This window comes from Calonectris borealis, chromosome 1, assembly GCF_964195595.1.
Source record: "Calonectris borealis chromosome 1, bCalBor7.hap1.2, whole genome shotgun sequence".
Lineage (NCBI taxonomy): Eukaryota > Metazoa > Chordata > Aves > Procellariiformes > Procellariidae > Calonectris > Calonectris borealis.
The window spans coordinates 34,460,702-34,484,073 of record NC_134312.1 but is presented as its reverse complement, the minus strand read 5'-3'; the positions used below and the strand labels follow the sequence as shown (position 1 = coordinate 34,484,073).

The window sequence follows — 23,372 nt, the reverse complement described above, 5'->3', positions numbered from 1 at the left end:
TATGTATGTAGAAAGGGGGGGAAACATCTTTCTTTTTTTACATAAAAATAAACTTTGTTTATAATATGTAGATGTATTTGTACCAAGGTTAAACAAACTGAATTTCACTTTCAACTATGTATATAACTAAATAGTGTGAAAAAGCCATAATATAATCTGTCACAGTGTAATGTGCAAGGACATTTATTTATCTGCTACTAGAGTACTCCTTTTTATCTGGTGCGTTAACCCACATACACACATGAAGCTTTATTTAGTATTTCAGCTGCATAGGTCAACCTAGTAGCTGCCAAAGAATTTCAAAACTACTTTCCTATTAAAATTACTGTAAATGTGATAATTTATAAATTATATTTTTTCATCTTTATAAACAACATGCTGCAGACTACTTGTCAAGAGATTACAACTCAACAACTATTTTCTGGCATAATCCTACATTTAAGAATTTTTAAGTAGCTTTGTACTTTATTGGAGTCTCTCCTGAAACAGTGAATAAAGTCAGAGTCACTCATCATGTTTGCTTCATTGCTAGTTGATAAACCAGCGGCTTCAGAAGATGCCATTCCATTTAATGAATTGCTGATTATCCCCATCGACTGCATCTGTATTAAAAACAGGAAAAGAAGTACAACTTGTAACCACACATACAACAAATCTTTAAAATACTAGTGCAGGCCATTTTAATCCAGAATCATGGCTGCACTTGGAAGATGGACTTTCCATTTGTAACTCTGAGTCACCCTAATCAGGGCTGCATTTTAGAGCAGGGTACAATTCCTCCTATTCTACTGATGAGCTGCTTATCATTTTAAAACTTGTATTCCCCACCTGTCTTCATAAAGCTGAAAGGTGATCTATTAGTGTAAGATACTAATCTACTATTCACTTTTTAGTGAAACAGACACCTTGGCAGTGTAGCCATTTCAGAGAATGGACACACAGCCCTCATTTGTTTAGCCAAAACTACAAATAAGTTCGGATATGAATGCACAAGAAATACAAAGATCAGGACTTCTAGATAGTAATGAGAAGACAGAAATGGAAATAACAAAAAATTACATCCGATAATTTATATATGTTCTGCCAGAATTTGGAATGGAGTTTTGAAATTGTTTTGTGACTGACATCTGACTTAAGCAATGCCACTGTTGTCTTGAAGAACTTATCCCAGCATAAAATTGTTGCCTTAGGAAGGAGCTCATTGCAGCAGACAGCAGTCATACTTGAATTAGTTAGAATGTAAATCCAAACAAAACTGAAAACAATAATCAAGTATTTGGCACGGTCTACCCACATCTCCTCTGCCCTAGAAAAGTCAAGTCATTACATACATATATGAAGCTGTAAATGGCTCTAGTCTTTATACTTGTGTCTTTCTTTCACATATTTCATATTAATAAAATATTGTTCTATACATATGGACATATATAATGCCATCTACGTATCTGCCAATCCATACAGTAAGTCACATCCTTTGGCTGAAAAATTGCTGGATCTGTAACAAAGTCCACTGTTGCTGGATCAGAGCCTCTGTTGGCATTAATGCTATAGCCCAAGTGAGAGCAGACATTGCCTCCCTCGAAGTCACTCATGCCACATGACTGGTATAAATAAAAGCTACATTGAAAATCTTGCCTTTTCTGTTACTTTTTCAACTCCAGTCTTCAGCTCATGTACCATATTGCTGATTTGCTTAGCTTTGCTAAGACTGTCATCAGGTAGCTCTTGGTGGTGCTCAATATGCTGGTTAAAGTGGGAAAGTGGTTCTTTCCAGGCTTGCAAAAGTTTCAGTATCAAATGAGTTAGTTCTTCTCTCTTATAAATTAGAACAGTAAAGAATGTCTCTGTTAGTTTGCAGCAGGTCATATGAACATTGTTAGACAGTCTCACTGTGAAATCTCAGCGGGATTACGATTTACATCTGCAATTCAGTAGTTTTCAAATATTCAGAACTTAAGGGCCACTCTGTCTCTGGTTATTTGCTTAGATATAAGCAACATCCAAAAGTTGTATTTGTCTTGTTTTCAGCTTTGTAATACCTAAAACTGTGGAGTCCAGTGTTAGCAAAATGGTGGCATTCCTGTCAAACTTACTTGGTACTGAAAAAGTTTTCAGGAACCCTTAGATGTCTCAAGAGCCCGAGGAGCCTCATCTAGACATCTCTGTTTGCTGGTATGGAAGTGCAGGTGTTTCCTCACACCTGCAGTGGTTATAGCTGTGTCAGCCAGAGGTTCGCTGCAGACACACTTCCAACAAGGTGTCCGGTGGTGCCCAGTTGCCTCTCTAACAGAAACTCAATGTCCATAAGACCTCTCTTGCAATATAAGTTCAGAAAACCAGTTGACTGGTTAAAGCTTTCTAAAGCAGGCAGGGCCTCGTTTCCCATTGCCCTTCAACGGAGAAAAGTGTTTTTCTAAACATCTTGGGGGAAGCTCCTCACTCCATCATAACCAAAGAGCAAAACGTTAGCATTTGTCTCCGTCTGCCTCCTACTAGAGGCAAAAGTTTTTCCTGCCGCTCTATCCTCGACTTTACAATCTGCTTTTTCTCTGTCTAAAGAAACTCTCCCTGCTCTTCTCTAAACTAATAACGATTTTTTTCTCTTTGCCAATATATCTGTTTAAAACAATTTGCTGTTCTTTTCTCCTTACCTGACTACCGATTCAGAGATAATGACTGTTATTTCTTTCTCCTGATTGCTTTTTGTACTTTGCAGTGACACTGATTAGTTTATCATCTGTCACATGCACAGTTTTCCAAGTTTCTGTTCCACAGAGACTGCCACAACAAAATCAAAAGGATGTCTGCCTGTCAGTCATTTGGACGAAGTACTACTGCAATACCTCCATTATAACTAATAAATACGATTTAAGCATACGGGACCATATACAGCTTTTTTAACAGAACAAACTAATGATTCATATGCAATACCTCTGTGATGTGCACCTGTTTGGGGTCAAAACTTATCAGCTTCTTCAATCCAACTGTTGATGAAGCACCGGAGGCATAAACCCCTCTCTGCCTATCTCCAGCCTGACTGGAGGACAGCCGCAGCATGATGGGCGAGACATTCGGGGGCTCTGATGGGACGGGGGGTATTCTCCCCTTTCTTCAGGCGAGGCAGAGGAGGCGGTGTAACCCGCGGAGCCCCCCAACCCCCCGCCCGCCCCGTCTCCGCCCGCCGCCGCCGTCCAGCCTTACCGGGATTTTTTGGGCGTATTCTTTGCCGTTGGGGGTCAGCATCCCCGACGTGTGGCACTTCCGAGTGGGCTTCCCCAGCTCGTTGTCACGGGGAGGAAAGTGTTTTTCCTATGGGGGAAGAAAACCTAAAGAGACACGGAGAGCACCCCCCGCCCCGCCCCGCCGGCAGCAGCTCCCACGGCCGCGGGCGCCCGGTCCGCGGCGGCGGGGCCGGCCCGGCACTCACCAGCTCGGCGTAGAGCGCCGTGGAGAGGCTGTGGATCCTGCCCGAGTGCCGGATCACCCGGTCGAAGAGATCGGCCACGGTCAGGAGGCGGCAGCCGGCGTCCCGCGGGGCGCAGCCCAGGAGCCACAGCAGCGCCAGCGCCGCGGCGGCACCTGCGGGGAGCCCGGCGGCGTCGGGGAGCGCGGGGCGTGGGGGGGCCGCCCGCCCCGCCCCGGCCGTCTCCTCTCCTCTCCTCTCCTCTCCTCTCCTCTCCTCTCCTCTCCTCTCCTCTCCTCTCCTCTCCTCTCCTCTCCTCTCCTCTCCTCTCCTCTCTTCCCGCTCCGCCCCGCTCCGCCCGCCGCCCTCACCTGCTCGCCCCGCCGCCCGGACGCGGGCCATGGCGCCGCGGAGCCCGCTACCCGGCGCGGAGCGGCTGGGATCGGCCGGCGCCGGCGTTGGCCCCGTGTCCCCTATATATGCCGGGTGGGGATGTGCGTGGCGTGAGGGGGATCTCCCGGTCATGACGGGTCCCTCCCTGACGTGCGCAGCCCGCGGCCACCGTGAGCAAGCCGCCCGGAGCCGGGCTCCCGGCTCGGCGGGCGGGCGGGAGCGTCCCTCGCACCGACGGGACCAGTCCCGCCCTCGGCAACCCACCGGACCCAGCAGAAATAGGTCTCCCGGGCTCTGTGGTGGGGCTGCTACTGACCCCCGCAGCGCCTGCCCGCCGTGGGCTGCCCTAGTGTCGGTGTCACTGCCCCCCGTGGGCAGAGCGGGGTGGCTCCGGCGCCCACACAGAAGTGGTGTGGCCAGGTCTATACCGGCATATCTGCTGCCGTCGAAGGGGGTAAGGATGCAAGAACTGAGACCAGAAAAACTAATCTTGTCAGTGATAACGGGGGGTTTATACAAGGACAGCAAGGGACAACATTAGGGATAGGAGAGAAGCCTGGCCTGATGACATTAATCTCTTAACCGTCTCTTCTAATCACACAGTTAAGATCAGATCTGCTTTCCCTGCTCCCTAGCAGCTGGTCAGAGGTAGGACCACTGAAGGTGTGACAGCTGGTGACTGCACGCTTGGTGGTGCAGGTGTGCCTGAAGACGGCTGGTGATGCCCCATATGGCTAAAAGGTTAAGGGAGTAACACAGCAAAGCACTTGGATCAGGATCCCCAAAGCGGTGCAAGTCCTATGGACTTGGTTGCTGTCCTCAGATCCTCAGCAACCCTGCAAGACATGTGAGGAAAGCTGAGATGTTTGTCATGAAGCTTACAACTCACATGTCAAACTAGAAGCTGCTTCAAGCTGACCAACAAGGGAACCTGAGCATGGGGTCCTTCTGCTGTGTTTTCTGGGTTTCTCTTCCTGCGGGTATTCAAATCTGAGGTTGGCCGGGGGACTGCCGTAACTGGTGGCTCTTATGACATGGAGAACGAGTCAGCTCTGCTCTTCTTGTTGAAGTTTTTACACTGCCAAAGGAGCAGTCTGCTTAGACGTGAGGAAACATCTGACATGAAATTGTCATTTTTCCTCTGTGACTACCCCAGCCACTCTGCTAGAGTCCTGTATCTGTTTTCTAGCCCCGGAATCCCCATTTCCTTTATGGAAAATGGAATGACCATACCTCCACCAGAATGATGAAGAACATCCCTCTCCCCCACCTTTTAAGGACAGCTGGGTGACCAGGACCCCTTCTGGAGGTGGAAGACATGAGTTTGACTGGCTCTGGGCCAAGGAGGAAATTACCTTGGTCACCTATAGTCTGTGTGGATGCTAAAAAATTGGTAGAAAACAAGTAGAGGCGGCTACTTCTTTAGTCAAATCTTAAAAGTAATTGTCACCTGCCACTGAATTCTGCATGAAGTCAAGTGGCATCTCCAAAGGATTCACATTTTTAAAATAAGAGCTTCTCCAAGGAGTTAGGTGTCAGTTTCCAGACTCTAGGTGTCTGCATGGTTATTCGCTGAACTCCAAGGTCTGTCAAAGCTGACACATTTTGGGATCTGCAGAGATTCAAAACGTTGAGAGGTGAAGACCTTTAGTGCTGAAAATGCCAGCAGAAGTCACTGCTAAGTGGGGGCCCCCGTTTGCCTGCTCATGGTCTCTGCCTGGGTTCTGTTTTCCTTGTTTGAATCTGTTTAAGGATTTGGTTTTTTGTTAACAAGACAGATTTTTAAGTAGGAAAAAAAGAGATTTAGATTTCCTTTTGCCCAAAGGAAGATTGAAAAGATAGCACATGAGAAGGAATATTCAAATGTCTTTCTCACACAATCAACATTGCCTTCATTCATACAGACATCTCAAAGGAAAGTTACTCCTCTCTGAGAGCTACCCGCAAATCTTGTGTCCTTCCAGGGAACTTGTCCTGCCATGATGTGCGCTGAGCTAGCTAGATTTGACTTAGTTAAGTGAGTGGAATCTCCGAAATCTTTCTTGACAGTTTGATCAATATAAGCAAATACTAGAAATCTCACTACTGAGCTAGTCCACATGCTCCTCAGCCTCTACCAGCAATACAGCTTAGCCAGCCCTTCAAACCAACACATCTCTGAACCCAACAGACCAAAGTCACTTCTCTAAAATTCCTCAAAGTCACTTCTAAAGTGTGATAGCACCATGAGTCCATAAGATACTTTTCATCCCTCATTTTTTGGAATTTCTCAGATTAGTTTTAAAAGCAGTTCATTACGATGTGCTTAATGATCTACACTGTTCAGCAGAGGTTCTCATTCTCTTACCTCTGGTTTATCTCTAACGAATAAAACAATGCAGTTAATTTCAGTGGTTAGAGCTACTGAGCCAGTTCTTAATGGGGATCATGCAGGAAGCCTTGGCAATATCTCTGAGCTCTTTGGTAGCTGGTAAAATACTTCTGGCTTGTGGTCCAGCTGAAGGCTTGGAATATTAGTATTATTTCTGATAACTATCAGAAAATGAGCAATCGTGCATGTGACAGGATCTGAAAACACCAGTAGTGCGCATATGGGAAGCATGTAGATCGGTGACTTATTTTTATTGGCCAATAGCCATTTTCTTTTGGTTTTCACATGTCTAGGAGAAATCCTGACATATGCAAATCTTATCCTAGAAAAGGTGCCTTAAAATGTTAAGACAATTTTTGAGTTATGAAGGAGCTGTAAACTTGTGCTGTGTAAAGTGTAAATGACTTGCACAGCAAAAAATGCAGTACAACTTAGAGGAAAGAATCCACAGTAACTTATGAAGTTTTATTCAAGGCTCCAGTTTCTAAAATGGATGATGCTTTCTTAACCAGTGATAAATCAATGTTCAAAGAATTGTTTCTCCTGGCTCTTCACTGATATTTTAAGTTTGTAGATGACACCAAACCAGAAGAAGTCACTTGCATTTTAGAATTTAATGTGACCTTGAAAATTAGAGAAATGGCCTGAAGAAAGTAGGGTACAGTTCAGTAAAGAAAAATGCAAAGTACTACACTTCGACAGAAACTTAGACTGCCCAAATACAGAACAAGGCAGCAGTTGCACAGAAGGGGATCACAACTTGTAAGAAATAATAAGCAGAATCTAAGTTGGTAATATCTTACTCTTGCTTTGCATTGTTTATTTATTAATTTGTTTTGCAATCTGGGGTATGTACTTTAAAGAAGACTTCTTCTGCCATACCTTGTGTTTGTAAGGTCTCCGCTAGAATACTGTGTTCAGTGTTGGACATCCCGTTTCAAGAGAGATACGAGCCAGATGGAGAGAGCCCAGAGGAGAAAAACAAGAATGATCAAAGGTTAACCCCCCCCATGGCCTGCAAGGAAAGACTGAAAGAAGTGGGGTTGTTTACTCTCTAGCAGGGAAAGATGAGGCAAGGATACAGTTTTCAGATGTGCAGAAGGTAGCAGCAAAGAGGAAGGGAATCAATTATTCACCACATTCATTATGGATACAAGATATAATGGGATTAAACTGCAATAACGGAGATTTAAATTAGACATTAGAAAGAACTTCGTAATGGTTAGGAGAGTTAAGGACTGGAACAGATTGCTCAGGGACACCGTGAAATCTCCATCATTATCTAACCTTTCTTATAAACTTTCCAACAGTTTTCAGACAGTCAGCAGTGGTGTTCATCCTGCCGTGGGCAGGAGGGTGAGTGGGCAACATCAGACCTCTCCCCCTTCCAGCCTGCCAAAGTTTTATAGTGCGAGACCAACTGGAGTTCATTATGTATTTAAAATCACTCCTAAATTTACATCACAAAGGAGTAAAAGCTGAAATGAAAGTTTGTTTCAACCAAATACTGTCCACTATTGATTTGCTCTTTTCCTATAACAGAGCAACAGGCACATTTTACAGCACAAGAAGGAGCGAGTCACACGCTTTCGCTCTGAAAGTGAGTAAAGCATTATCGAAATTATATAAACTGGATCTTGGAAGTGAAATGAAAAAAGAGCTGACTACCCATTTTTGGAAGGCTGGATCACAGAACTATAGTTTTTCCTAGTTCTGTAAAGAAAAAGGCATACTTCTGCTTTTACCACTTCATGTAGAAGTGTTTGGCTTTTCTCTTCTCACTTCTAATTTCTCTGCTCTTCTGTCCCACACAGCAGTCATTACTAATCACTAAACTTACTGGGTTTGTCTTGATTTGGATTACTCTTGATTGTTGCAGCCTTGAAAATCCAAAGACATAGGTAATACAAGGTAAGTAGGAGCAGATATTATTTTTCATTGGATCAATTGATATAGATGGAAAAAATGGAAACAAGCTTTTGGGCAAACATGACCTTTTCCAGAGCGAATCTGAAAAATTGTCCATTTGCCCAAGTATCCATTTTTTTAAAATGAATTGTTAGCAAACCTCAACTTGCTCTTGGTTGTATATTTTTTGCCTTTATATCTTTTTTCCTCCTTCTTTCTCTCCCTCTTTCTTCACAATATAAAAATTCTTTCGTCCCCTCATCTTAAAACAACAGTCCTTGACTCCATTTGTCTCTCTGGGCAAAATCCTTCTCCACCCTCCATCTCTTTGAATAACTCTTCACTCACTGAAAAGTTGTTTACATTCATCAAATAGATTTCTCTCCCTTTTATGCTCTTTTCAGTTTCAGATTATACTCTGTTTTGATCTCCACTGAATCTGCTTTTGTTTATATCTATAATGACTTTTTATAATCAAAGCTCTCAATTGTCATCTCCTATAAAGCTTCCTGCTTTCCTTGTCTTCTCTTGGCTTCTGCAACTATACCCTTTACTGTTTCTCCTGCTGCTTCTGTAATTTCTTGCACAGACAACCGTCCCCATCTCTTCTTCACAGGCTTTACAGGATTCTCTCTCACCTTTTACAGCCTCATCAGCAAAAGCAAAAATTCAGCTACTGCTTCTTACTGCCACTTGGAGGCCTGCCTTCCTGCTCCATATTGGTCTCCTTATGTCCAAATAGAAATCTCAGCTTGGCTCTTCAGCTGTGCTTTTGGGTGCTTGGCTTGCAGCTCAAACATAGAAGAGCTAAAGGAAACCACTCCTCTTTTTTTTTTTTTCTTCTCTATAAAGCATTTTATTTTGATTCTCTGTGCACCTCAGAGAGCTTGAACTGGAGATGTGCATGTGTTTGGTATGTATGCTGATGCCTCAGACCCATACCATTCCAGAAAGGGAGTTTGTCTGAAGATGGGCCTAGGCTGCTGGAGCTGCTTTATGCATTCGCCATGTCAATTTGGGGAAGATGGTTCAACAGAATGCAGCGTAGCGCTGTCAGCTCTCCTTCCACAGTCCTGCCTTGTTCTTTCCTGCATTCCCTTGCTTATGCCCTTACTCTGACCCAAGGAATAACATCCATAAAAGATCTAATCCTCCTTTCAGCACTCCAGAAAACCAGGTGTTGAAATACAGATTTTTCCTGGGGAGGGCCTGGCCTTTATGGCACAAGCTTCTAGAGGGAAAGACCTTGTCATCGCCTGCAATGCAATTCTCTTCCAGTCATTCAGGATAGGATTTCTGTTCTCCAATTTTAGGCATCTAGAGTTTAGAAACGGGCACTTTCTGAGGTTCATCTGGAGATAGGTGCCCATCACTAATCTCTGGCGGTGCTTGGTTTTTGTCTGTTGATTGCCAGAAGAGCTTAGGGTGATGAGTATAGACTAAGTTAGCGCAGAGGAGTCTCATTTTCTGTTTGCAAATGTATACTAGGAGCTGGTGGAGCATGTGCTTGACACATCAAGTGGAGCAGGAGTGCTGCTTCTCCTGCTACTCCTCTCCTGGACAACCTGTTACGGATGTTGAATGTTTGCTTCCTCCAGGGCTGCAAAGATTATCCTTAGCAGCCGGGAGAACATCCTTCTTACCTTTGGCAGTGATGGTAGCACACAAGTTGAGAGAAACACATTTTTTGAAATATCTGCGCTATTCCAACTCTCTGGAGAAGATTAATTCCTTAGCTGATCTGATGACTACTCATCAGAATGAATCGCTGTGCTATTTTAGGGAAGAACTGTATGCACATAAAGATTAAGTAAAACTGAAGATAAAAACCCAGTTACAAATTCAGGTACATTAAGTTTTTGAGCCTTTCATTATACATCCTGCTAAGGAGGTAGAATCAATTGTGTAAGGACGGATTGGGGTCTATGTGGAATGTCTGAGCTAAAAATTGCCATTTTAAAGAGATATTACTGTAAATCAACGATTTCTACCATACTAAGCATCACACAAGTCAAGTGGGAAAATCAATATCTGAATGTTTTATTTATGAAGTGAAGTTTCCTTTGGATATTGTTTCAATTTGTTTTTTAAGAGGAGAACATTTCTATTCTCATCGCTGTTGACTTCAGCAGGATTGCTTGTGATGTGTCAATTTAGTTCTACCTGCTAGTAGATTTACTTAATATTAATGATTTGGAGGGACTAATCCAATCACAGGGAAAGGTAGGTTCTATGAAAATTTTTATCTTCACTGTAACTTGAAAGGGTAATATGCCCCATGAGTTCTTGACTTTCAATTTGAATTTCTGATCCTTTTGGGGTGAAATTTAATTAATTAAATTTTAAGTTATATATTTTGTATTATATATTGTATATTTTAATTTTACAACACTTGAATGTGGCCTGGAGAAATAAACTACTGAATTTGAACACATAAAGTAGAACCTGTAATTAAAATATTTAATATTATTTAGGCAATGAAACATTAGGAGAAAATAAGTTCTGCACTCTGGGATATACAATTCCATTGAAGAATATACTTACTTATAAGAGTAAGATATTTCTAAAATATAAAATTAAAAGAATATAAAAATAGATTTAAAAAAGAGAAAGGCATGACTGAATCCTACCCTTTGAATATCTACAAATGATCTTATTGCCTAAAAAAGACAGAGAGATATGAGATGTCATATTTTACCAGCTACAGATTTTGTGAAATGTTTCAATGGTACTTCATTTTCCTCTAAACCACTATAAAAGAAGCCAGTCTTCTCAAAACAAGCCGCACCCTAACTATAAAGGTGCATCACCGTCCTTTCTACTGCTTGCAGTCTCCATATAGGAGAGTCTGTATAGTACCTCTGATGTGCTGTAACAATACTAAATATTTCAAGCTTAGCCATGTTTCTCCTGATATGAAAAGTGTCACTGCTGTGTCAGTAGGGTTAGTAGTAGCACAATAAAGAGGTGTGTTAAATTTTAAAGGAGATGGACTTGTATTTGGAGTAAGCTTTTTTGAACACAAAGATAAAATTATACATTTAATGTTTGTAAGTGCATCAAGCAAAAATGCATTCTTTAGCTCATGATCAGAAATTATTTGGAGATAAATTTCAGGCAAGGTCATTACCCCAGATCTGAGATTTTTAAGGAAGTAAAGATATCTCTATCATACACTGGAGGCAATCTCAAGGCTATACCCCAATGCCCACTGAAATCTCTAGTAGGCTTTGGCTGACTGTAGTAAACGCTGGGTTAGACCATCGTGCTGGTATAGCTCCACTAATGTTGATGAATTTACTTTTGGTTCACACTGGTGTTACAGAGACAAGGCTCAGGTCCTGAGTCTGTATTATCGATAAGCACGCACAGTTGAAAATGAACTGTAGCTCCCGGGGTTACAGTTTCTCCATCTGGAGAAAATACATGCAATGTCCTCTGTTTAGGAAATCACATTATTTAGAGCATTTAGTTAAGTAGGAAAGAAGACACTAGCATTAGCCTATGCACATTTTGTTTTTTCAGGACTGTCCACAGATTTGAGATGATGCTTCATTTAAATTGTGACTTCCCATCTGCCACCATACTGAAATAATCATTGTAGAAGAGAAGCATGTCAGAGGTACCAAAGGTCCAAGTTTTTTAGGAGTGTAGTATGGACGTAACTTAACTGCAGTTCATTTAACATCTGGCTAATGTCAGGTGTTGCCAAGCTGTGTCTTCCCCACTGGCATAATAATATTTCACAGCATAGAGCAGTTGGCAAGATCTCAAGCTTTGCTTTTTTATAGCAGGAGTCATGGGAAAAATGACATAAATATACGAGTCCTCCATTTTGTCAAATACTTTATAATTTCTGCTACGTTATTTTCATATTCTCAAATATTATAAAGAAATTTGTTATTGTAAAATGCTCCTTATAGCAGTTGAAAATACTAAGTGGGCTATGGAATCTTCCTTTGCACTCCTCATGCATACAAGCATAACAGCCTTTAATGACATGACTGAATGGTATTTTTTTCACAAGGTTTCTGCTTGGTTTCGTGTACTGTATTCAGCTGAATAAGCAGCTATTTGGTTTTGTTTTTCTCTTGTTGTTCACTGTGTGCTCCCATGCTTTATTTACTGCACACTGTTCAAACCCATTCTGAATACATAATAATTTTCCTCCTGGATTTTCTCTATTGCTTTTGAATACCTGGCTGTTCATAAGCATTAATTTATTATCACAGCATATTCCTGAGTTGAGGGGATGCTATCATACCCATTTTACAGATAAGTGAAGAGGCACAGTGAAATTATGTACTCATTTGGATAGTCAATTTGCGATGCAAAGGACATGATTAGTACTCGAGAAATAGCCTCACATCAGATTATGAAAAACTTCATATAGAAGTACTACCTTTACTGAATTCAGATATAAAAATCTTTTGTTTAGGTCCTAGCTCTGCTGTTCTCAAGACACTTTCTTTTCCCCCCTACCATAGGAGAAAAAATATGTAGCTTCATCCAGGTCTGCTTGAAACCCTGAGGTCTGTTTTCAGACTTTTTTTTTTATGGTAAGAAATTGATAGCAGTACTAAGTTGACATCCATTTGTGGGGAAAGGATAAAGATATTTGCTGATGTTAAGAGCTTAGTGACACCTGGGAACATTTTGTTCCATCTCAAGTTGTAAAGGGGCTGTGCTGTAGTCATATATAACCGAGCTCCATTTCAGTCTTATCTCTTTGGTACTGAGACACAGACACAATATGACCAACTATGCCTAGTATCTGGATATTTTCCCCAGTTCTCCTCTGCCTTCTTGTTTTGAGATACCTGTTCAACCTGTTGCATCCATTCTTCCTACCTCTTCTAGCAGTCATCTCCTCAAACTTAGCTTCTAGGTATCCTGTCTGCCCCATAACCTGTCTTCGTTAACGCCTAATCTTTATTCTCATCCTTGCATCAGGCTTTTTGCCCCATTCTATTTACCTTCTCCCAAGTCAGGCCTGAAGCTTGGTAAGACATACCTGAAGCTTGGTAGGACAAATTCAGGTCTTGCTTACCTCCAACTGTGCTTCGCAAACTGCTCTATACGAGACCAGTCCATATCCTCTCTGTATTTGAATCAGGGGAAATTCCTCTTCAGGGTTTCACAGCACAGTATGGAAGCAGACGCAGTCAGATGAGATGTTGCATGCTCTGAATTCAAGTGTCATGGCCAAGGTCTTTAATCCTGTAGTAGCTTAGAGCTGCATCATCTCTGTGATGGAAGATGCTGAGTGGAGGTGGGATTGCTTGGAAAGTTTGCAACACCAAGAAGGTTATATTGCATGTATAAAAAGTGTTTTCCTCTTCCAAAGGGTTATATTTTGGCCATATGAAGGTGGATTTGCACAAGAATAAAAAATACCTATCCCAGATATGAAATCAACTCCTGATACCATGTGTCCAATCTCTGCTTTGAAAGAGGAGGGTGAAAGGAGGGTACCGGAATTTCATAAAGCAAATGTTGCCCGGTCTCGTTGGAACATAAACAAAACAACCCTTTTCCCCCCATCTCTTTAGTGGAAACAGGCCCAACGATTCAGGCTGAAGTCTTTCAGAAAATCAACAAACCTTCACTAGATCTTGAATTTTGATTATTTCAATCTAAAAAAGCAAGGCTTGGGAAATTATAAGGAATCAGGAACAGGAAAGTATGTAGCCTCCTTTGTGATAAGCACTGTTATCTGCCTAGATTACAATAAAAAGCAACAGAAAAAAATGAGAATAAATTTTTAATATGCAGCTCCCTAATCATCTTTGAAGGCTGTGTCTCCAAGATGCTCTTCAGTCCTGACACCTTCCCCGTACCTGCAGAACGAAAACCAAGGAGAAAGCTGACTTTTCTTTTTTTTTTTCCATTTTCCCCAACATGGGTAGACTAGCCAGGAGTTCACACCTGCATATGTGACAGGAACAATCTTTGCTATTTTCCTTGATAAATGTTTGTCCTGGATTTGCACTACTGCTAAGATTGCCTGTCCTGAAGTTACAGGACACTTCTGCATTTCTGCTGAACAAATTGTGTTGCCTTAGCTCAAAGGCTTTTCTAGTCCCTGCTCACCACACCAGCAGTACGCAGGGGTCGGGGGAGGCAAAGAACCAGATCTCTTTCTCATAGGAAGTACTAACAGTATGCACTATCCCACTTAGGGGTTAGGAGGTGTTTTTTTGATTATTTACAGATGAAAGACTGAGTGGAAAAGTGGCTTATCCAAGGTGGTGCAAGTTTTCCTGGCTAGGAATAAAATCCCTGCCTTTCGGTTCCTGTGCTTTAATCTCAGGAATCCTTTCCTGAACAGACTGCGTGCTCCTTGCTGGGGCAGGACTGGTGCACAAGCTTCTGACATTTATGTTCTGGGATCTGTAGGAAGTTCCAAATTATACTCTCGTAGGTTTTTAATAAATATTGTATAAAGTGACAAATTATTCAGAATCAGAAAAGAAAAATTGCTCCCTCTTGTTCTCTTAATGTTGTTTTTCTAGAGGTTTTTTTGTGTGTTTCCAAATCACTGACTTGTACTTCCATTTATATTCACATGCTTATGGGCTTTATTCTTCTGTCATTCCCTGACTGCAGCCACGTGACAGCATAACGATAGTGAGAAAGCCTGCAGGTTTTCTTACCAAACTGCTGCAAACCATTTAATAGATTGGAATAAGGGGCTAACCTTCCACTTTCTTATGTAAGATGATGAACATAGATTATTTATAGAGGCTGCTGTCTCTAAATTTGTTTACTGTCACATGGAATGTGTATCTGTCTTTCACGTGTCTCTGTCAAAACTCCTTGGAAAAATTCAACCTACCACCAAATGTTAAGAACCCACTGGTCCTATTGTGTGTTGTAGTTGACAAGGATGAAAAATGACATACTTAAAATAAAACAAATTGGAATGACTAACTGTGTATATATATATAATTATCATGCTCATATGTTTACATCTAACTCATGCCAAAGGAAATCATTAAATACCAAATTACTGTAATGTAAGTTAAGGCTTCATTTCAGTGTTTCCTAATAATCCTTTGTGTTCCCAGGACAGGAGTTATTTAAAATGGGTGGTCAGAATATCCTTCCAAAAAGGAGAAGCAGTCATGCAAGGTAGAATTTGCTTTCCCCTGTGTATCTGCTGTAATTGATCTCTGTGTGAAAGAAGTGCAGAGAAGTAACAATCCTCCTACCCTCCAACCAAGGATAACTGGGCAGGAGTACAAAATTCTTCCAGTCTGCTCTCCTCACCTTCTTGTATTTCTGAGAGAAGGAGTAATCATCTTTACTACACTCCATACTGGAACCATAGGATCTGTGGAACTGCAGGATTCTTCTGGACTGTGCTGCAGGGTCCAGTGTGGCACTTGCCAAGGTCTTCACAGCTCTCGGGACAGCCCTTCTTGCTCCAGCCCAGCCCAGGGTGCAACTGGAGCAGGAGGCCAACCACTGCTCTTTCTTGTGCATTGGTCCCCATCTGGTGCTCCTCATTGCTCCATCGGCGCTGTGGCCCTGTGCATATCGGTATGCCTGGTCCTGTCAGGAGCCAGTGCTCTTTGAATGACAGAGTTTAAGTGATAGGAAGAGTTCTTACCCGGAAAATGTTTCTGCAAATGCCTGCTGACATCCATCATTTACATACCAGACACCGTGTCACCTCTTAGTCCATATCTGCTGCCAGGGATGAGTTGTTCCAGCTGCAAGTAGGCAGGGTAGAGACTGTCAGAAGAAAGGGGAATTGCAGCTTCAAGCAGTCCACAGCCAAGTGCAACACTGGCATGGAGAAGACTTTTCCTCCTCCTGACTCCTCTTCCCATCTCCCTGACCGCAAGACGGAATAGAAGGAAGAACGATGTGAGCAGAGACAAAGTAACCAAGGAAAAGCCTGCTATGGAGCGTGATGGGTTGTGTTCTGATTAACTCCACAATGTTTTAAGACTCCAAGCCTAACTGGTCTTGTGGTGTTGTGTGGCATGCAGTCTGACCACCCCATTCAGCACATCCCTTTCTGAGGGGTTCGTAACTCTGTCTACAGTGTAGGTGACTGGCTGTTCAGTAGCCTTACGGCATATCTGAGTAACTCCCAACTCTTTTCTTATTTGGTGTCCGACATAGTAAAGTATATGGTCTTGAAATAAGGAAAAAAGTGGAAAAAATGGTCTGGAAAAAATTGGCTTGGGCTAAGAGAAAATCTGAGAAGGATAAAGTAAACAGGTTACGTTACAAAAAACATCCAATGGATGTGTTGTGGGAGTTTTCCGTTGTTCTTAGGTATGCAGGTATTTTAGTTCATGTTTGTACAAAAATGAATGAACCACCACATGATCATGTAGAAAACTGTATGTGGCATTAAGAAGTAAGTTATAAATGTGTGTCACCAGCTATCAATGGTCTTTAAGAACTGAAAATTCCTATCAGTGAAAAATTGTCCTAGACTTTGTAGTGGAACATGTGAACCCTGAAGGAACCATTACAGGCAGACCCATTAGTCTTTCTTTAAACTACAGACAGAATATGTTGACAGTGAAACTTAATTGCCAAGAATGTACTTGGTTTAGAATAACTGAACCAAATACTAGGAGACTTTTACAGGGAAGTATGTTGTCACACCATCTTTCTTATTCAAATGGGGCCATTAATCATACTACAATACAAATCCAAAGCTTAGCAAGAACAGTTCTGGTTTTTTTAAATGTGTATAGATTTTGAACTATAGCTATTTCATCATTCTTCTCTCCTAACGTGGCATTAATATCTTCCTCTCTGTCTCCCACTGTCAGGTCTATCATGTAAATGTATGTACGTGTACGAGGCACTAACTGTGAGATTAAGTAGCCATACTGAGTTATAGTAACTATTTGCTTGAATAGCAGTATAGGTAAGCATGAAATAATGTAATTAAAATGGTGTGGTTGTCTGTTTCTCTGTCAGTGGCAGAATATGTCTTTAGAAGGCAAAAACTGTCAAAGAAAATGAATATAAAGACATCAGCTCTCCAGAATATGAAAATATCTGTGTGACTGTGGATGTATGCTAATTGGACTGATCAGTCTGACAGCTGCAGGATTACTCAAAGTTACACCTGAATACCTCTTGGAATTGAAGCCTGAAATCTTAAGGGGTAGATCCAGATAAGACCACCTGCAGCTGTGAAGAATCCAGGCCCAATACGGTGGTGTGAAGGACCGACGGCAACGAGGAAGCTCTGCAGAACCACCTCTGATATTTTAGGAAATGGCAGCTGAAATTAAATACTCACAGCTGAGATCTTCCTTTTACTTGGGATTCTCATTCACATCCAGAGCTAATATAAAACTAACTCCAGGCGAGATTTTAAAGGAGTTCTTCATTTGAAGTAATGACTATTTATAATACCAGTGATGTGACAAATAATATTGACTAGAATGAGGATTATTAAAGTCTACAGTGCTAGTGAATAGGTTGATTTGCTATTTTCTCTGTAGTGTGCGTTACATATCCTTTAATGGGAGAGATCTCTGTTTTGGAGTCACATTGTTGCCTAAGTAGTCTGACATTTATCAGATGATTTTTCAAAGGAACAGAAAATCAGAACAGCAAAGAGATGGGAAAGTCAGTGAGAGCTGGAGTCAGGGTCTTTGGAAATGTTCCCTTTAATTGTTTTTTAGGTAATGTGTAAATTTTGTCCGAGAAGTTCAGTCTATTGTTTAACAAGTTAATATTTTGTCTTTGCCCATTAGCAAATATTTGACTCATACAATTCAAATCATTAAAAGTGTGCTTCAAGCATGAACATGTGTGGAACTAATTTTTGACTGGTGTCCTTATTATGTGGTAGATTTTCAATGATTAGGAGGCATTGAATGAGTCACTTCATAATACAAGGTTAAATAAGGATGACCTTTACTAGAGTTTATTCTGTCTTGAAGGGAAGGAGGTCACAATACGTGTTTTTCTCCATTGCTCTGTAAATTCACCTTAATTTTGACCTGCAGCAGTAGCCTTTAGTTAAGCAATAGGGAATTTTAGTTTTATACTTAATTAATTTTTATTCATGCTTTGACATTGGATGCTGGCCTTACTGCTTTTGTCATAATTTGTGGCATTTGTCAGTTACATGACAAAGTGAAGTTGATTTGAATTAAAGGCTACCAAAGGCCACCAAACTCAAGTCAATTATAAGCAATAAATCCAAAGGCTGTATAGTATTAGTGGTTTATCTTGTTATAACTAGATTTTTTTTTCCAAAAGCAAACATGCTTCATATCTATTGCACATGGTATGTGTTGCCTTTACTGTTAGTTCAGTTTTTTATCATAGTTATTTGACACAGCATCACTGACCTCTGTGGAGCTGTGTTTGCTTATAGCAGAGGATCTTCCAACTGTAACAGGAAAGTTTGATGCTTTTGCCTTGCAGATTAATGTTTCTTTCTCTCTTCTGCAGATAAATACTCCATAACATTTCTGAAAAGAGAAAATCAAGGAGGAGATCAGGGAACTGAGCAGAGGAGGGTGTTGGACAGCAGAAGCAGTACTTCCACAGAGCTATGGCTAGGTATTAGGTAACAGCTAAATACCAGCCTCCTGTTATCCACACCCCAGTCAGCCCTTGCCTCTGGGGGCAAAAAGTGGTGGCATAACATTTTACACTCAATTTGAAGAGTTTAAAGAGGATCAAGGACCAGGATGGCAAGGCTGAAGGTGATGACAAAGTGTCGCTGATGCATCTGGCGTTTGTACTGAGCAACTTAATGGATACAGTGACACCGAAGCTGATGAAAGGCAGCATCAGGAAGATCAATAACAAATAGATGCAGAAAACTATAGTGGGAATGGGGAAGGGAGGATGACAAAGTATGACCAGCCCAGGGGAACAGTGTGACTGACTGCTCTGTGTCACCGTTTAGCAATCTGGATGCCCTGACACAGGATAGGAGTACAGGCGGATCTCCTCAGCATGGTCTCTGGTCAGTGGATGGAGGGGACATGATTCAATGGAAACCCAAGGAGAGAAGATGGGTCATTCAGTCAATTTGTGAGGGTGTTTCTGGACTGGGTTGGAGAAAAAGGCACTGTTAAGAGAGAGCAAATGGAGAAGAAAAATGCAGGGCTGGCTCACTTACGAGCAGAGTGGGTCACTGAGGGTGGCAGAATTACTAGAGATGGACAGATAATGTTTGTTTTGGCTTGCCGAAGTCAGTAGGCCATCTGCTTTGATGAAAGTTGCATGACATATTAATACAAGTGTAAAGCTAACTGGAATTACATGGAATTCAACAGCTGAAAGCAAAATCATTTTTTAGTCCTTCTGGGAGGAATAAATCAAACCCAAATAAATGTGGCAGTTTGCTGATGCAAAGAAAATAATAGGTCAGTATGATTTCTAAACATCCAAAGATTCATCTGGCAAAAGCAAAAAGCCATTCAAACAATGGGCCCTCAATTGAATGTAAACATGCTAAGCCTCCATGATATTTGAGGAAGATGTTTCAGTTTAATATGTATATGTATTCCCTTATTTTCCTTAGAAATGTAAAAGGAACAGAGGTGAAGAATTACTTCAAAATAAACACTCTTATTGTTAGAAAAGTTTAGCATTTATTCAATTAGGAAAAATATTTAAAATTACATTTACAGTCATAAGGCAGTTGTTACTGAAGAAAATGTTTTGCAGCTTCCTAAAAACTTCACAAAACTCCACGCTTTCTTCCCTTATCAATTCTATAATCTATCGTTCACTGGAAAATGTTAGGTTTTGGGGGGGCAGCTTTTCTAGCAGCGTGTGTAATAGGGGAAATAACGTGAAATACTTTAAACTTGCAGACAGTATTATTAGAAGCTGTAAATTGTGTGAAATGTTTCTAGAGGAAAAATTTCTTAAACAGTTGAGTGCTTGTGTTTCAGTTCAGCCCAATGGCGAAAGAAACAGCGTTTTGATATCTAACTCTGCATTGTGGTCACAGGCAACACTTGTGTTTGCAATCAAGCAGCTAAATGTCAGCACTCTGCTTTTTATTCAGATATGAATGCAGAGGTCCTGGTGAGGGCTCTTCGGAGATGTGACCTACATGTCTAACATGTTACTGATAATACATTTTTTAAAGACAGAAAGGTAAAGGAGAAATTGAGATTCAAACCTAGCTATAGCAGTTAAAGCAAGATGGCTGCTGGGAAAAGGGTCATGGCTTCAGGAGCTGCTTCACTGCAAATTTATGCCTTCTGCCTGTAAAGACATATGTAGATAGTTAACAGAGGATTGGTAAAAGTACAATATATCCCATAGTAAAGAAAAAAACCCCAACCTCCCAAACAAGCAAGCTCTTTTTTCTTTCATGTGGAGGCTTTTTTCTTTGCTGAGATGAACACTGAAGAGTATTGCATTTCATTCTTCTTTTCTCTCCTTCTTCCTCTAAAAAGAAATTGAAAAGAAAAGGAGACAGGTTATTTTGTCATTTGGAAAAAAACTCCAGAAAATGTAGAGCAGAACTTTTTTCCCCCCAAAGCTGTATTTCCATTAAGGCATTCAGTTTTAGTTATTTTTGTCTGACAGTTGTCTCCTTGAATTATGCAAAGTGTTAGGGATATATATAAATATTTGAAGGGCTGGAGCTTTACTCATTGTCTTTGATTTCTGTTGGACCAACTGGATATAAGATCATAGAATCATTAAGGTTGGAAAAGACCTCTAAGACCATCGTGAGTCTTTAGACCACTGTTGGTTATGAGGAAATTTGTACTGAAAGAAAGCTTCCCAGGAGAGCCTCTCAACTTTGTTATTACCTTGTTTATCCACCTGTCCTTTCCCCAAATTCCAGTTTTACTCTGGTTTTTTACTGGACATGTTTTGTCATTAATAGGCTTTCTGAATTGCTAGGCTTTTAATTCTGACTTACTCAAGGGTCTCATTAATCCAAGCATACTTCTATTCCATGACCAGATGATACACCCTACATCTCCCAAGTCAATGGTTATAACTGTTGTAAAGTATTAGCAATTTTATCCTCTTGCCCAATCTGTGTTAGTCTAGTCCTGTGATTTTACACTTACTTTTCACATTTTCCACACTTTCTACCTCTATTGTCTTTCTTTTCTTTTTCCTTTTTTTTAATTTTCATTACCAGGTACTGCAAGTATCTCTGTCTCTAGGACATGTTTAGCCAGCATCACCACACATGCCGTCCTCTTTCATTAAACACCTGTAGAGGAACTAAGAGGATCTAAACAACTAGCATATTGTATAATGCTTTTTATCTGGTTGTGAGCATGCTGGAATTAGATCTGACAGCAATTAAATGTTTTCAGATTATCACACATGTGAGTTGAACCTGATCTGGTCTGCATACTTTGTCTCTGCCTTTGAAAACTGATTGTTACTGACTGTAATGGGCTGGGCAGCTCTTGCTGGTTGGAACGCTCAAAAAAAGCATGATGTCTCCAGCTGCCTGAATAATAGCCACTGAATATGTAAAGAAAATATATGGTCCTTTAAAACAAAGGATTCAACAACTTGCTTTAACAATTTTTCCACTTTATGCATCAGAACTAATAGTCTATGTAAACAAATAAGCGACTTTTGTTTTCTTTCTCTCTTGTTGGGACTGACTCCTGTCGAGAATATCTGCAGAATGATGACTACTTTATCGAAGCACTGATACGACACACCAGTATATATGAGATCTTCTAGCCCGTTATGATTAGATATGGGAATGCATGCTGGGGGAGCTCAGCAGGGATTTCCAGAGCCTGAGTCTATTCATGAGAGGGATGGGAGGGACTCTAAACTAAAGTTTCGTAGGGAAAGGTTTCCAGATTTCTTCCTGGTGCCAGGGTAGGTTCAAGTCGTAGCTACTCCAAGTAGCTACTGCTTCAAGGTAGTATTTCCGAAACAGATAAAATGCATATTCAGCAAAACTCAACAGTCTTAGCACGAAATCCTAAGCACGAAATGCAACTACAATATGATAGTCAATTTTTCATGGTTCTTTGCATATTCTGTGCAAGCAAGTCTGTGAGATATACGTTATGGAAATATATGGAACTTAAGCATACCATCAACATAACCTACCTAAACTAATGCATATATCTGCATCTGTGTGAGGGGAAGGAAATGTGGAAATGCTGGGGCTAAGGCGTGAAGACAGGCTGGGTCAGGATCACCACACAGAAAAAGATGCTGAGGCGTTTCTGGGCTAGTGTCAGGGACAGATATCAGGACTGGGCATATATGGAGTTGCTTATGTGGCTCTGAAAGCAGCCAGGTTTTCTGAGGGTGCCGTGAATACCAAAAGCACCCTGAAGATGTGAAGTTGGGACTGTTGGTTTAGGGGATGGTACCTCAAGCTACTGATATTGTCAAGGAGTTTGTGTGTTTCCACTGCTTAAAGCACTGAGGATCTTTTATGGGTGGGTTTGACATCACAACTCAATGGGAGAAGCTCTTGCCAAGATGAGACCACCTCTAAGCACTTGGGAAACCCTTAATGGAAATGTGGAGAGGATTACTATCTTCTACCCTTTTTAGAAAACCTCTAGCATAGGACAGTTATTCTTAAATCAGCTCCTCTCTTTAATTTTTAAAGCTTTTTATTTCATTTCCCTCTTAGCCACAAATGGTAGCCTATTGGCAATTTTAAATGGATATTTCTGCCACACGATGGCACTGCAATCCTTCAGATAACAACGAGGGACGGTGGCAAACTTCATTTTCTCTTTCTAGACGCAAACTTTCAGAATATCTGCACAGAGCAATGCTTTGAAGAGACTGTTTCCAACAGCTTTTAGTGTTGAAGGAAAAAGGGCACGATAGTTGTTTTAACTGTTATTATTCACAATTATGGCCAAAATAATTCACCGTATGCCTGAACACACGCCACTGCTGTTTAATTATTGGGCACATAAAACTAGGTCCATTAAGTAGATTTGTACAGCAAATGGGGGATTTTGTGGTGATACACTTTAAATGCATCCAGATGGCTGCAATATATGGATGGCTTATTATAGTACATTTCTTTTGTGTGTACCTAAATGCAATCTTCTGCTGCCTGGAAGAAAGTTGGATCTCAGAGTGTGCCTAAGTGCTTTGTGGAAACAAGTTCCTAGACCACTTTCTAGCTTGACGTCTGGCACTTCCTTAGCTTCCCCAACCTCCCTGCCGCAGTGTAAAATTAACTGCAAGAGCACTGTTGGGTTTTATTTTTTTTTTATGTCAATGGCCCAGAACTTTCCATCTAGGTAGCAGCTGGGATAAATTCTGTGAAGAAACGAAGAATCCCAGCTCAGAGAATGAATCAAAGAT

General features: G+C 41.1%; 1 protein-coding gene across 1 annotated transcript; it reads right to left on the bottom strand.

The window, feature by feature from the left end:
• Window positions 1–407: 407 nt before the first annotated feature.
• Window positions 408–3,805, bottom strand: LOC142083495 (prolactin-like). Its single transcript, XM_075153010.1, has 5 exons — window positions 3,775–3,805; window positions 3,428–3,579; window positions 3,202–3,309; window positions 1,636–1,815; window positions 408–602 (listed from the first exon to the last, which is right to left on the bottom strand). The coding sequence occupies exons 1-5, from the start codon at window positions 3,803–3,805 to the stop codon at window positions 408–410; spliced, it is 666 nt and encodes a 221-aa protein (XP_075009111.1).
• Between the last annotated feature and the right edge of the window lie 19,567 nt (window positions 3,806–23,372).

What these genes read in the sequence shown, in the direction of transcription:
- LOC142083495 (XM_075153010.1), bottom strand. Translation starts at nt 3,805, where the DNA reads ATGGCCCGCGTCCGGGCGGCGGGGCGAGCAG. An exon ending in CGGCGCTCTACGCCGAGCTG is followed by an intron (nt 3,310 to 3,427) that starts GTGAGTGCCGGG and finishes CTTCCCCCATAG; the next exon opens with GAAAAACACTTTCCTCCCCG. An exon ending in AATACGCCCAAAAAATCCCG is followed by an intron (nt 1,816 to 3,201) that starts GTAAGGCTGGAC and finishes CTAATTTATAAG; the next exon opens with AGAGAAGAACTAACTCATTT.